Source organism: Nothoprocta perdicaria, unplaced genomic scaffold (genome assembly GCF_003342845.1).
Source record: "Nothoprocta perdicaria isolate Ctin4 unplaced genomic scaffold, notPer1 scaffold_15, whole genome shotgun sequence".
In the NCBI taxonomy this organism is placed as follows: Eukaryota; Metazoa; Chordata; class Aves; order Tinamiformes; family Tinamidae; genus Nothoprocta; species Nothoprocta perdicaria.
Genome location: NW_020454649.1, coordinates 2,628,986 through 2,644,082, shown reverse-complemented (window position 1 = coordinate 2,644,082; position 15,097 = coordinate 2,628,986). Strand labels below are relative to the sequence as shown.

The following is a 15,097-nucleotide window of genomic DNA, read 5'->3' as shown; positions in this document are numbered from 1 at the left end:
AGCGCCGGCCCCGCCAGAGGGAGACAAAACGCCGCGATCCCCGGCGGCGGCCGCGGGGGAGCCGGGCTGCGGGACCGGGGAGCCGGGATGCGGGAACGGCGGAGCCGGGCAGCAGGACAGGGGAGTCGGGATGCGGGACGGGGGAGCCGGGATGCGGGGACAGGGGAGCCGGGCTACGGGACGGGAGAGCCGGGCAACGGGACAGGGGAGCCGGGATGCGGGACATCACCCCGGCCATCACGCAGGAGTGGCCACCGCCAGCCCATGCACCCCTTCAGGGACAAAGGCAAGCGCAGGGGGACCCGGGGGYAGCCTGCCCCAGAGCAGGGAGAGTCCCTTGGGCTGCCCTAGGTGCACAGAGGTGAAAAGGTGCGGGCAAAAATGGCCTGGGAAAACCCTGCAAGGGTCACAAGGGCCTGCCAGGAAGGCCCCCGTGGCTGGCTGCTGCTGCGTGATGCTTCCCGCAGCTGTAAACTTCAAAGCAGAGCCACACGGGCACGGCAGCCCAGTCAGTGCAGGCCCCAYGGGCTGGTCACAGCCCCCACTTCCTTTGGTTGTGCTCCCTGGAATTCCCTGGATTTACTGGCATGCTGCCTCTGGCTAGGTGCCCAGAGGAGCCTGCAAAGTTCCAGATGTGATCGCTCAGGTACCGAAAGGAGATGTCTCCTGCTCCGTCTCCTCTCCCAAAGCCCTGGGTCAGTGCTCTGCTGCTCCCTCAGCCCCGGCGCTGTCCCCTGGGCCCACCCCACAGGCCCAGTGCCAGGAGCCCGTGGGCACCGGGCACGGCTGTGGGCCCCTTGCGCACAGACCCGTGATCCAGCCCTGGGAGCCCCAGTGAGGGAGCCCCAGGGTGTGCTGTGCCCACCAGCACCTCTGCACACAGAGGAGAGCGCTGCCCGTCGCAGCCTGTCTGCTCTCTGAGGGACCGCAGAGCTGCCCAGAAAAGCCCATTTCCTCACCACTTCATTCAAAAGAGCAAGTAGCAGCAAAAACACCAGCCCTGTGCTGGGCCAGTTTTACAAAAACCTCCTAATGGGCCTCAGTGTGAGGTTGCKCTTGCTTTAAAACACGAGTGGGCTGAAATACACTGTAGGCAGCCGATGTGCTCTGGCACAGGGAGGAAGGATTAGATGAGTTAATGATTCTTCCCTGGCTCTACTCTTATAAAAAGTGCCAGGGGAGCTTTAGCATCGACCCAGAGCAAATGGACCTTTAAAGTGCTATCAGAAATCACACCGTAAATTGCAAGGGACTCAGTTTATCAATTTCCAAAGCCAAGGYTGAGTTAAACCTGCTGCTGAAACATGCTGATCCCTGACGTTCTGCTCTTTAAAACAATGATTTTATTTTGTTTGCTTTCACCTCCTGAATGGTCATGGACCATGTTAGATAGGAAAGCAGATTAAATTGTTGCCTTAAAATCTGTGCCTAGGAGAGGGTGAAACTGAGGTGCGCAGAATAATGAGCGGATCAGAGAAGGAAAGGCAGGCCTGCTCTCACCCCTGCCAGTGAAACACGAACAAAAAGGCAGTCAATAAAATTGAAGGAGGGCTGGTGAAAGGTTGTACTTTCATCAATGGGAATTTGATAAAGGAAACAACATGTTTCAAACTTCATCCAATTAGCTTATAAAATCCATTATTGGAAGATAGCGTTGGGAAGAGCAGCTTAGCAAAATCCAGGACAAAATGGGCTGTGTACACTGGAACAAACCCTTGAGATAGCACCAGGAGAGCCCAAAGCACTCCTGGTGCGTCAGGAGGCAGTCAGCACTGCCGGGCGCTGTATTTTCCTGGGCTGCCTTGGGACGTGTTGGAGCAGGGTGAAGGGGGGAGCACTGGGCCTTTGGTGGGGCTAGCTCGGCCGCCCGGCGCTTGGGGGAGGATGGAGGAGAAGCACTTCAATACAGATGCGCTTTGTAAATGTTTATGCTTCTCTGAAGGCCTCTGGGGATCAGTTATGCTGACATATGCCAGAAGAAATGCAGAGAACAGAAGATCTCTAGCCTCACAGTAGTTAAAGTTTTAAAATAAAAAGAGCGGAAGTTTAGCAGTGTTGTAAACTCCCCTGCCTTGGGGCCTGGCCAGTCTCTAGCGGACGAGCTTCAGGGGGAAGCTGTTCCCTGCTGTGGATCTCCTTGCTGCCTGCTTTGCTGCTCCTGCTGCCTGCGGCCCTTGGGAGAGCCACGGCACAGCGGGAGCTGGCGCGGCACCGCTCGGCTCCTGCGCCCGTGGCGCTGCGCACGGACACTTACTCATGCAGTCCCCTCCGTACCAGCCGGCCCGGCACTCGGCGCAATAGATCCCCTTGATGTAGAAGTCGTCGAGGGTCCCTCCCCAGGAGCCGTTGCGGCAGGACTTGCAGTTCTCAAAAATGGTGCAGCCTGGAAGGAGAGCCAGCGTGTTAAYGGCGAGCCGGGGTGAGGAGAGAGCAGCAGCCTCTGCTTTTCACAATAAATAGAGACAACATCTGTGACTCCTGTGGTGCTGGCCGCTTCCCCTCCGTGCACTGTACCCAAYCTCCAGCCTCAAACCTTGGGAGATCTCATTCCCTGAGATCTGGGGCCCATCTCCCATCTCCCACTGATCAGAGGCCTGAACCTCCAAATCTCATTGCTTCCAGTATAGATGCTTCTCTCAGCAGTCTGAATGTGGGTGCAGATGCAGGCCAAGTGTCTCCAGTTTCTCCTGACCTGGCCCTGTCTCCCTCTACTTTTACCTTTGCTCCTTTCCTTCTTGCTACATAGACTTCCTCATCCCCTCTTCCTTCTTGCTCTGAAAATACAGTTCATCCCTGAGTACCTGCCCTAAAATCAGCTGCAGTATCACCCGTGGGCAGCTCCAAAGTTTGCCCAAGAAGCCCTGAGGACCCTTCTGGTGGAAGGTCTTGTTTCTAGAGGCATAGTGCTAAMATGTCTTGTCCAGTTAGGCAGAGTGCTGTGCAAGGGCCAGCAGAGAGAGTCCCTGAGGAGACACCAGGCAGCCCGTCACCCAGGCAGGTCCGTGTGCCCCCTGCCCAGCAGYTACCTGACAGCCAAAGGTCCCCGGGGCACAGCAGGACTGCCAACCTACCTGGGTGGATTAAGCAGGAGTCACACTCGTTATCCTCATTCCTGCAGCAGGGAATAGTGTAGCCCACTCTTTCCTTGCGTCCTGGACAGACGCACTCAATCTGGTCGTATTCACAGCATTCCCGACACATGATGTTCCACTCTGCTCCGGGGCAGTTTTCATTAATCACCGTGTACTCTGCCAGCAGGGAAGAGGGCAGTGGGAGCAGAGAGAGAAGATGGAAAAAAACGTTACCTATCCRTATACAGTCAGATTATATATGGCATGAGGTTGTCCCAAGTTTTCAGCATAGGAAATTCCAAACTGTGGTAACACACAGGCAAAATATAAGGTCAGTTTGGGTGTCTAAATTACACACAGAGCGTTTTGCAGTGCTGGGCAGAGGCAGACAGCCCGGAGCTAGGGAATATGTTTGGTTCGTTCCTGTAAGGCCCTCCCACTCCTGCGCTGAGAAAAGCAATTAAAAAAAATATGGGGAAATGTGGTCACATGAAAAACTCTTTTTTAAACCTCTATTATTTAGAGGTTATTAGATTTTTTTAAATTATTAGATTAATTATTAGATTACCTTAAATTATTTAGATTATGGTAGCAATTTTTTTGTGTCCCCTGTTTGAATCTGCTAATCCCAAGGACTAGGGTGTCCAAAGGAAAGACCCATTGTGGTTTAGCCACTTTCACTCCCTATTTTCCCTCAGAAGCACACAGTGCTACACTTGGTTTCACTGCCTAAAGAAACAAGATTTTYCATTATTTTTAAAGCTTTATTTAATCTGAGCATTTCTTATAACATTGATATCTTTTATTATTTAACATAATTTTATATGATGATATTTAAGCCATTCTGCAAGTGCCCTTTTAAGAAACCACACTGAGATAGCTCAGACTGCCACAGGCTCTGCAGCACCGGCGTGCTGCTGAAATGCTGCAGATTGAGACCGAGCGAGCGCACGGGGCTGTCAGCGTGCCCTTAGCTGCCTGGCAGCCCTGACGGCGGGGCTCACGGCGTCTCATGATAAAAAGTGTGGGAGCAGACTAGAAAGATGAGACGTGAAAGAAACATAATGAGACTCTTTCTTTCTTCTTCCCTCTGCCTTCCCCTTTTTGTCTTCTTTTGTTTTGGCTGGGTAATATCCTTTTTTCCTTTGTTTTAAGCGCTGAGTGACAGAGCTGCATTGTTGTTGCAACAAGCCACCGTGACTCTAAAGGAGAACAGCGTGGCTGTACCTGGTTCCCTTTGCACACAAGGTCTTTCTTCATTCCTTTGTGCCTCATAATCTAATTACAACGTCTGCTTTAGCTCCCCGCTGCTGAACCTTCCTGATCTGTCTCACTTGATTCTCCATGGCCTAATGAAGCCTGATTCCTGGAGGTTTATCTTTTTTCCTTAATGATATTTACTTGGTCCATCAAAAAGGGACCACCAACAATTTCTTCATTTTTTAATTTGGCTAGGAAATTAAATTTACCCCTTCAGACTCCTCAGAATGAATCCYTTTTTTGTGCCTGACATAGAGACAACTGGAAATGCTATCACAGTTCTGACTTCAGAAATAAGGTTGCAGTTTATTCTAAAACCTTCCCATTCCCCTCTGCTCCTCCTTCCCCACCCCACAACCATTCCAAAAAAAGAAGAAAGCTGCTCTGGCATTTGGTCAGATTCTGTAATTTTTTTATTCCAATAATAAATTCTTGCATCAAAATAATCTTAGTGCTCAGCAATTATAGAGCTTTTTTTTTTTTTTTTGCCCATAGATCTCAACTTGCCTCACAAAGCCCTTTTTACCAGATGGGAAAGTGAAGGAGGAAGAGGTGAAGTGACTTTGCTCGAGGTCTCAGAGAAAAACAAGAGCAGAGCCAGGAATTAGACTCCAACCTTCTCATTCCTAGAACAGCAGTCCATCAACTTGACTATGTTGGGACTTGTTAGCCTATGCCTATTACTCTCTTTTAATGAAGCCATATATCTGTGAGCTGCATCTGATTCAGATTCCAGAGCAAATTGATTACACGTGTCTAATTATCTTATTAGAACTGACACTMAGTTTGATACTTCTCACTGTACATCACTGAAAATAGCTGTTTCTGTGGTGTATGGGGATGGAGGGTATCACTCTTACTCAAAGAAAGACACAAAAGTTTGAGTAATAAATAGCTACCCAATGCTCAGAAGATTTTGCAAAGCTTCCTTCAAATTCTTGGATCTCCCAGCTGAAGACAGAAATGTAATTTCCCTCGAGATTGCTAATGCCTATTAAATAAAATGGCTATTTCCATTTGGGCTGTGTTTGTAAATTTCCCAAGACAAAGTGTTATCTTTAAATTGATCCAAATGTTCACAGACAAAGTTGTACTGGGATGACTAGGGCATGTCCCTMTCCCTGGAGAGATTCAAAAGTTGGTTAGATAAAGTCATGAACCACTTAATGTAACTTCAAAGTTAGCACTACTCTGAGAGGACAAGTCCTGATGACCTCCAGAGGCCCCTTTCAACCTACATTTGTCTGTGATGCTATAAAATGTCATGCATATATTTATATACATTGTGCGTGTATTTATTTTTATAGGTACAGCTTGTGTATGCAACAGGACGAAGGAGCAGATACCCCAGTTTTTCACATTGAATTCAATAGATCTGTTTGTGTAAGATGAGTTTAAGGTAATGCCTTGYGTTAAGATGGTAGCAGCAGATCTTGACCCTTGAGGAATTATAGAAATAAATTTGCTGTCACCTAGAAATTCGGTTTGCTCACTTCTTGCCCTTGTATCAACAGAGTCAATAAAATAGCCTGCCTTTTGATTTATTGCCAATTCAATTCCCTTTCAAGTTCTCAGGTACTGCAGTTTGGGCAACACATATAGCCACAACAAAGAAGTTTGTGGGTCTGAGATTTTTTTTGAAAGGATCTTCTCTGGGATTTTCCTTACAGAAGGCACAAAACGGATTATTCCCGAGTTCAGGAGAAGCAATTTGTTAAATAAATTTGCGTGAAGACTTGACAGCACCTCTTTGCTAGCAGCGGCTCCCGTTGCTTTTGCGCAGGTGTCTCTGGGGAGCTACACGAGGGGCAGGGGAAGCCCAGGCTGGGGGTGCACGAGGGGCACCCCCGTCCCTGGCGCGGGAGCCACCGCATTCAGAGCCACCCTGCCACCCAGAGTGGGTGGCATGCCGACTTAGCTGGCTGCTCCATGGGAGTTTGGGGGCAGAAACGACTTCCCCGCCAGGGACTTGCTCTTATTTCCAGCTATTGCCTCCGAATGGAAGAGGAGGAGGCTGCAAAGAGCACAGGAGCTGCAGGGCAGCCTGGCTTTGTGGGGCTGCACGGGGCTCTCCGGGCTCCGGCCGTGCCGCGGGGCCGGCCATGCCCACCCTGCGTCGGGAAGCAGCCCAAGGAGCTGCCTGACAACCCGTGCAAAACGTTCAGCCGGAAGSGACAGACAAACCGCAGCACAGGCAAACAAACAGTGGGTTAACTCAGGGGATTTTAGTGATGGAAGAAAAGCCCCCTAAATCCAGGCACTCCTCTGGGGCACAGGGAAGCATTCCAGACCCGCAAGGCTTTCTGCAGCGGGTCACAGCCTGCAGCACCTTTCTGCAGACCTGCAGCCTGTCCCCACCAGCAGTGTGGGCAGGAGCCCCAAGGGCTGAGCAAGGAGAAGGCTGAGCTGTGTGAGGGGAGCTCGGGGRGCTGCTGTGCTATAAAAACTTTGGGGCAAATAGGGTTTTAATCTGCTGTGCTGTTGCACTTCTACTGCCACCCACTCCCCAACAAAATTGCAGCAAAGAGCTGTGGTTTGCCTTGCATCCTTCATATGCTGCGGCACACGGTTCTCTCGTTTGCCTCTTGTTTCATCTTCATCTTTCCAAAAAGGTGCTGACTCCCTCAGCCAAGAGAAGTGCTTGGGCCAGCCAGCCTGGCATGCAGCAGAGCTGCTCGAGCACTCTGCAGTGCAGTAATACTCTCCCTGACACAAATGTGTCTGTTTTTCCTATCATCCGCGTGGTCTGGGCGCACACATGACTCAGACAACTCTCCCCTTGCCAGACCTCAAATATGATCCTATTCCAAACTGCAGGACCTCGGAAAATGAGGTGATAAAAACCCTACAAGAAATTCTTTTATTAGTACTTGGAAAGGGTCAGGATGGAGGTTTGACAGAAATATTGTTAGCAATTGAATAAAAATGCCACCTTCCAAAAGGGTAGCTTTTACTGCACCCTTCTGAAAAGCCAGAACTTTCCTAGTGCAGGCTCCATTAACACTTGTCCTGAAGGCTGGAGGGTTGTTACTTATGCTTATGCTAGGGAGTTCAAAGAGGATGCCCAAGTAATAAAAAATAGCTGCAAGGATAAGGCCATCTCAAAGCACTAGATCCATTCAACACGAGCTCAGTCGGAAAGGATGGTGATGAGTCCTGGGGGATATACAGAGAGCCCGGTCAAATCTCTCATTCAAGGGAAAAGCGCAGACCTGTGAGGGATGGAAAAAAAGTCTGATCATCAAAGAAAGCTGTGTCTTAGAGCTCAAGGATGAAGGGAGGACTGCCAAAAGTCAAGCTGAATTTGACCTTGCAAAGGAAATTAAAATAAAACAAAATGTTCTTCAGACATATAAAGAAGGAAAAAAAAAAGGAAAGGAGGAAAGAAGAAGAGAGGCTCCTGTGTGGTGGTGGCAGAAGATATGTAAGACAGTGGTCCAAACTGCAGTGAGTTATTCCTTTTTGTCTCCAGGAAGGCTGTAGATGGGAAATCTGGGAGCAAGGCAGACAGTACAGTGTGTTGGAGGGTGCAGAAGCAAATGAGGAGCTCCCCACATACAAGGGAGCTCCTAAGGTCCACATACAAGGGAGCTCCTAAGGTCCACATACAAGGGAGCTCCTAATCCGCTGCAGTTTGCAGCTTGAGATGCCCAAGTGAAGCAGCTTCAGGTTTGTTTTTGGCTTTGTTTTTTGTTCAGGTTTGTTTTTTGGCAGTTTGGCTTTAAACTCTGGTGATTCAGGAGCTGAGGCACCAGCACGATCCTGCCTCGGGGAAGGCCAGAGAGCAGATCAGGGCTTCAGCGCGTGAGCTTCAGCACGCTGTGGGGTGTCTTGCTGTGGTGGATCTGTCAGAGTTACAAACAGCTTACTGGATAGGAAAGGGTCTTACCTGGGAAAATTCTACAGCTAAGAACTGAGGTGTATTGAAATAAGCCTGATTACACCAATTAACTCTATGTCTTTCAATTCTCTGGAAGAACGACTTTTTTTTTAGCATTTTGCAGCTCTCTAGTCATATTAAGCTGACAAACACATGCTGGTGAAATGGGGCACTCTTCACTGCTCCATCTCTCCAAGTTCCCACCCCTACTCCCATCTTTGTGCTGGCATTAGCTGCTGTGTGGAGGGGCCAGAGCACTGATTAGAAGTCTAGGACTGATCAGAAGACTAGTCTACAGCCTTCATTCTTCCTTGCCAAAAAAAAAGATGAGTTTACAACCTAAATGTGCTCCTTATTCCTTCAAAAGACAAAAACCTGCATCCTATCTACCAGGAGAAAGTGATTTGTAAAGACATCCATATCTTGCTCTGAGCTGATGTCCCATCCTACAAGTCTATTCTGTTCTCYGGCAGAGATGAGCTCTCTTTCGATGCCCCAATTTATCCTTCAGCGTATTGATATAACACTACTGAGGCTCAAAGAGGTTTTATTTCAAATTGTTATGAAATGTGCTCTACACATTAGAAATTTATTGTAAATAAGAGCAGATAAAAAGAGATATGACTGTAAAAAGGTCCATGAATGACCACTATATGAAAACGATTGTTCAACCAGTACAGGTTTCAGCAGTTAGAGAATGCTCTTTTTTATTTATCGCATTTTACGTTTTCAGCATGATGATCAGTAGCAATGACTGCCTCGCACAGAAGCAGGTAACATTTGAATCTGAAGGAGCAGTTTCTTAAGGTTCTTGTCAGAGAATGTTCTTCCATTTAATAACACTAAAATGAAGCTTTTTCATTTGAAGGAAAAACAGCTCTGATAGATTGAGGTAAAACCTAGTGAGAGCCAATTTATTTTCTTTCTCTGTAGGTCTATCTCATTTTTATTATTATTTTATCTTGCTCTTTTCTTATTCGGTTCTACTTTCTCAGGGCTGGTATGTAAGCTGGGCCCCATCCCATATGTGCTGTGTGTGCAGACCTGACGTGAATAGCAACAAAAGCTCTAAAAAATGCAGCTGCTGTGGCATTTGTCACCTGGAAATGAGAAACACGTTGGGTGAAACTGTAGCTCCACTCCGTTGAATAGCAAAACACTAACTTCAATAGAGGCAAGATTTTATTCATTGGCCAGACAAACAGACCTGAGGAAGTAAGAGATGTTCTCTCTAACAGACTTTTAATGAACCATTAGGAAACACTGCACCTCAAATAAGCAATAATGACAGTAAATGTAGGTCTTTATTTTTAACCTCTTTTTGCCTCAGATAGCCGCTTGTGCAAATGATGCCCATTTTCATACCAGATGGGTTAGGAGGTTGAAGAGGTTAAYGCTTTCTCTAAAAACACTTGCTTTGCTTTGGAAATTATGTCTCCATTATTCATTTTAGCAGCCAGGCTGATCAGAAGAGCAGCTAAAATCCATCCCTGTTTTAGTTTTACTCATCCTGCGTACTTTATGGATTGGAGACTCTCCTGAATAATCAGACTGCTTCTCCTGGTGAGTCAGTTAGCATCTTTTCACAGCTATTAGTGTGTGTTTTCACATAGCAGGAAGAGTGGAAAGAAAAAACGGTGAAACTGTTTCTATAAGAAAATGCAAGAACAGCTTGTGAACACAGGAGAAATCTACTATACTAAGGTGGTGCTGGCAGCTTAATAAATGTSCATGAATTCCACTGCCTGCCTTTTTTAAGTCCTAAATGCAGGATTGTGCTGAAAAYGAGCTAATCTACTACAGAATATATATTCTATTTAAGGAATGCATTGAAAACTGCCTGGTGTAAGTACAGCTGTGTTCTGCTGGATGAGACCACCTTTGTCTTCAGCTCTGCCTTTTTAAAAATTCAGGTCATGGTTTGTATAAATAAAAAGGCTAATGTAAATTCTTCTTTGACGCAAGAAGTGGAATCTGCCCGATGTTTTTGAATATAAGGGTCTTGCCCAGGTTTTCGGTTGTCATACAGCGTTGAGTAGCTGCAGTTTTCAGAAGTAAATAGCTGTGAAGTTCCATAGGCCATAGATTACCTTCAGCGTGCTCCTGTGTTGAGTCAAATGGGCTAATAGCAGTGCCTTTCTTAAATGCCAAAGCTTCTGCTCTCAGCTCAGCTATGATAAGCAAGTCACAAACTCCCAACAGTTTTGCTCCAAGGAGAGCTGAATTATTGGTTCAATAAAAAAGCATTTTGGAGGTCTCTGTTGGGTCATTAACAGTATTTCCAGTATGACTTCCAAAGCTTGTATCTCTCCCCACACTGCCTCTTTTGCTTTGCCCATAATAAAAATCAAGTATCTTAGTGTAACTGAAAGGAAAACCATGCGAAAATTCTGCTTTCTCTTCGTAAAGTCTAGAAGTTGCCCGTTCTGAAGGTATTCTGGTGGTCAATGTATAAACTACATGAACACAGACAGCTCTGGGTTTTTCTGGCTTTTACTGTTAACTCTGCAGGACTCTCCGTTAAATCTTTCTGCAGGTTGAAGCCTCAGTGCCCCCACTGCCCCTCAGTCAGTATTGCCTCTGCTCTCATGGCCACCCGGTTATGCTGGTGCCCCCTGTTTTCCCCTTATGGTAAATCTGCAGGCCCTGCATCTCCTCATCTCGCCTCTCTACCCACTACTGATGGGGGCTTGACAAGGAGGTGGGCGACTTGTACTAGGAGAAGATTCTTGCTCCTGTTAGAAACTTCTCCTTTCTCCTATGTCTCAGCAGAACTTTACCAATGGTGGTAAAAATACCATGTAAAAAAAATGCCTGTACACCGCACACCCCAAGTAGAAATGCTCTTTTCCCCAATTTTCTTATACTGAGCCTTGTCCTTTGCCTATCTTCCCTTCAGAGGCAGAGAGCTTGGGCCCCCGGCCCAGGACACTGCAGAAAGTGTCTATCTCCACCACATCTCAGATCCCATTCCAGGTCAAATATCATGCATCCTCCCCTTGCCTCAAAACACCACACAGCTTCCTCTTACTGTATTTTTTTTTTGTCATGGCTGGCTTTAAATTACAGGCCATCCATGCCATAAAGCAGGATGTTTTTAGTATCTAAAACAAACTGAATAAATTTGCCCTAAACTTTCCCTTTCCTCAGATTCTTCTCTGTAATTGTGAAATGCCATTTGTGATCTTACTGTTGGCCCTGTGGCATCATATATTTGTCTCAGAAGGGCTGTAACAGGGTAGAAAAGCCAGGATTAGACCAAAACTCAGAGGTCATTATATTACCCATCAGGCCTGGATTTCTTTCTGGCCAGGAGAAGCATATTCTGGCCAGGAAAATTACGCTAACACCATCATGAAGAATTTTTTTTCCTATGCTGCAAGACAAGGAAATACAGATGTGGCATTYTGGAGATAGCAAGAGCATCACTGAGATAGAGAGCCCATGAGACGAGAGCTCATGGAATGGAGCAAGGGGCACAAAGATGGGCTTTGGAAGCATATGAGAACATCTGGGAATCTGTGGAGAAGAGCCAGCTGTGGCATTTAGACCCATGAGCACACACAGCATGGCAAGGCACTGGTGCTAAACACGGAGGACTGGGGCCAGGCTTGTCTTGGGTGCTTTTTCCATGTAACAGCTTGAGATTTGGAGTGCAGTGGGCACAGCACAGCCCTAACAGAGGACGGTGGGATGTCCACAGGGCACCTGCCTCCCGCATCCATCCTTGGCCAGGGACCACACATGGGTGCCACCGAGGACATCCCTGTCCCCATCCACGGGCAGAGCATCCCATCTGCTGGGCTCTCATGATCCTGGGAGCCCTCAGGGTTGGAGGCGGCCTCAGGGCCCAGCACAAGGGCTCCCAGGGCGCCCTTGACGTGGAGAGCTGATCCCACAGGCTTTGTCCGTGCGGGGAACCCGAACGTGTGAACTGGAGTAACCCGCTCGCCGGGATTGAACGCATCTGGATGTGTCTGAGTGCGCCGCTCCTCCAGACAGAGGACGGCGCAGGAGGGAGAGAGGGCTTGGGAAGGATTTAGATAGGCAGAGACACACACAAACACACATATATTTTTTAAGGAAATATGAGTCACTTGCATTGGAAGTTTATTCCAAAAATCAACTCCCAGACCTCCCCTGACTCCTGCCCCCAACTCTCGAGGCAAGCCCTGTGCAACTGGGTGTGATAAACACAGACAAAAATTGGATACATCTGCAGGGAGGAGGCAAAGCGATTTTCCAAGCTGCCCTGACATGCTAAGGCCATCACACTCCCAAACTGTCCCCTGCGCTGGGCGCCCCCCTGCAGCCCTGGGGACACTCGGGTCAGGGCAGGACACTGGGAGAGGCAGAGGGAGACGGGAGCGGGGCTCACTGCGCTGCCTGGACATGGGTCCCGCAGGCTCTGCCCGCTGTTTCTCACACTGCCCGGCTGTGTTGGCGGGAAGGGGGTTGTGCCACCAGGCTTAGTGTGAGCCCTTGCTCGGGGCTTGCCCTGTGCAGGCTGTGGGCCCTCCGAGACGGCTGCAGGGCCCGGTTGTCTACACCAGGTTGTTTACATCCACCTGAGGCAATCTGGAGGYGGTCAACACCTCACCTGCACGCCCGCATGGCGATGCTGGGCGATGCTGGGCACCAACCAGACGCAGGTGGTCCCTGCAGCCACCTCTCCAGGCACACACGGCGTGCACCGAGGGGCACCCTGACAGACAGTGCGCAGCACGGGCACCCTGACAGAGAGTGTGCGACATGGGCACCCTGACAGACTGCACACCATGGGCACCCTGACAGAGAGTGTGCGACACGGGCGTCCTGACAGACCGGGCACCCTGACAGACAACACACACCGTGGGCACCCTGATGGGCAGCGCGTGCCATGGGCACCCTGAGCGCAAGCCAAGCCTGTGTCCACCAGCGTGCACTTTTTGTTTCACCTTATCAAGGAGAAACTGAGTGTGCTGGTTCAGCAAAAACACAGAACAAGACTTGCCTATAAAGATGGACTTCTGGGAGGCTTCCCCTTTGAATGAATAATATTGGCAGGGCTAACGACCAGTTCGGAAACAAYGTGTAGCTTTTGTTTTCCTTCTTTCCTTTACTTTTTTTTACTCCCTTCCCTTCATTCTTGGTGTTGGGGCTGAAGAGGAAAGTCTTTGTCTTGCCAACCTAAACAAATTACGTTTTTCAATTCAGAGGCTTAAATGCCTCTTTTTATCATCATTTCCTTAGCACTGAGTGTTGAAAAAATAAAGCAGTAGTAAGTGAAGTGAGTGCGTACCCTTCTCTTGATGGCCACTGGCGACTAAGCCCAGCCAGTTGTTTCTCTTTAAGGCTATTAAGTCTGTCTGGAAGTTATCCCTGGACAAGCCTCCCCCACGTTCCGAGCCGGCAGGAAAGAAAGAAATAAAGCAAAGCCCCTTCTTTCTCGCTCTCGCATCCCCGCGGAGCGCTCCGCTTCCCATGACAGCGCAGGAGACCGGACCCCTGAGACGGTGCAGGCGGGAGGCGCCCGCTCGGCCGTGCCGCGCGGAGGGCAGCGCGCGCTCGCTTACGGTACCTCTGGGCAAGCCGGCGGCCAGCAGGAGCTGCAGGAGGGCGAGCGCCACGCGTGTCCAGGGCGCTCGCTCCATGCTGCCGGCCCGGCGCCGCGCAGCCGCTGCTCCGGAGGGGAAGGCAGGCAAGCCGCTTTACTGGGACCTCGGCGGCTGAGGGCTGCGAGGCATCTCGGGTTTCAGACCTCGGCTCGCTCCCATCCTCACCAGAGGGGAACTACCTTCAAGAGACTTCTCAGGCGTCCAGAAGCACGACGTCACCCCAAACCTCTCCAGCTGCTGCCTTAACCCTTTCCGGACTCCGGGATGGGCTTGTTGGCTTGCAGTGCTCAGCCCGGAGGTAGCGGTTTTCATCTCAGAAAGAAAGAAATCATCAAGGGAAGGAAATGCCTGAGAGTGTCCCCAGGCGAGCTCGAGTTGCCCGTGTCTCCAGAAGGAGGCACTTGGTGGCTGGTGCCCTCGGGCACACGGTGGGGTTTGTTCCTGCAGGAGCAGGGCCGTCATGGGATGGGTGCCAAGGGGGTATTCCCRTGCCGTCCCACACGCCCGGCAGGCAGCTGTGGGCAGTGTGTCRCTTCATGGTGAGCTCAAATTGGACACATGTTTCTATGGAGGGGCAGATGAATGAATGCGGCTCGCCCWGCGCTCACTGCACCGAGGATGGAAACCACAAAGCACAAGGGGAATCACTTGGAGCACACGCTCCCCAGCTTGTCAAAAGCGTTCCCGTAGAGCCGATTTCTGCCAGAAAGCAGTTTTGGCAAAATTGAAGTGTTTCGTCTGAGCCCATTGATATTGAGGAAATGTTCAATCCAAACAAYGGAGATCATTTCATGTGGATTTTATATCTGTGCCTTTTTCTGCTTTGGCTTTTCTATTAGCACATGCTGCTGATTTTATCTGGTCTCCAGCTCATGTGCTATACTGGTATACTTTATACTTTCTAATATTTTTCTAGTTCAATTTTGTGATCCCATCCAAAGGAAATATTTCACCGTTCTAAATCAGACTTTCTCCATTTCCTTTCTATAGCAAATTTTCAAAAATTGCACGGACTGTGAAAGAAAAAAATGAAATATTGAAATTTTCTGTGGAATAGAAACTCAGGCACCTCAAAGGCTTTGACAAATACCTACAGCTCTTTGCAAAGTTCTCAGGCATGTTGAGCAACCTCAAAAATTTGCAAGCAGTAGCCAATGGAAACCTTGGGCAGTTTGCTGCAGTGGAAAATCCATTAGGCCTTCAGGTGGTCTTTCACAGGATGAACTGTTTTATCAGGACATCTCTCAAGGTTACGCCTCTCTGTCTGTCAGCCTGCTGACCTTAACTCT

The 15,097-nt window shown here is 49.0% G+C and overlaps 1 protein-coding gene across 1 annotated transcript in view; it reads right to left on the bottom strand.

The window, feature by feature from the left end:
• PAMR1 (peptidase domain containing associated with muscle regeneration 1) overlaps positions 1-13,823 on the bottom strand; it is a 51,132-nt gene extending 37,309 nt beyond the window's left edge. The window contains exons 1-3 of the mRNA XM_026034792.1: positions 13,772-13,823; positions 3,072-3,248; positions 2,255-2,383 (exon numbers count right to left, since the gene is read on the bottom strand). Of these exons, the coding sequence (XP_025890577.1) occupies positions 2,255-2,383; positions 3,072-3,201 (259 nt within the window). The 5' untranslated portion in view covers positions 3,202-3,248; positions 13,772-13,823. The remainder of the gene's footprint in view (positions 1-2,254; positions 2,384-3,071; positions 3,249-13,771) is intronic.
• Between the last annotated feature and the right edge of the window lie 1,274 nt (positions 13,824-15,097).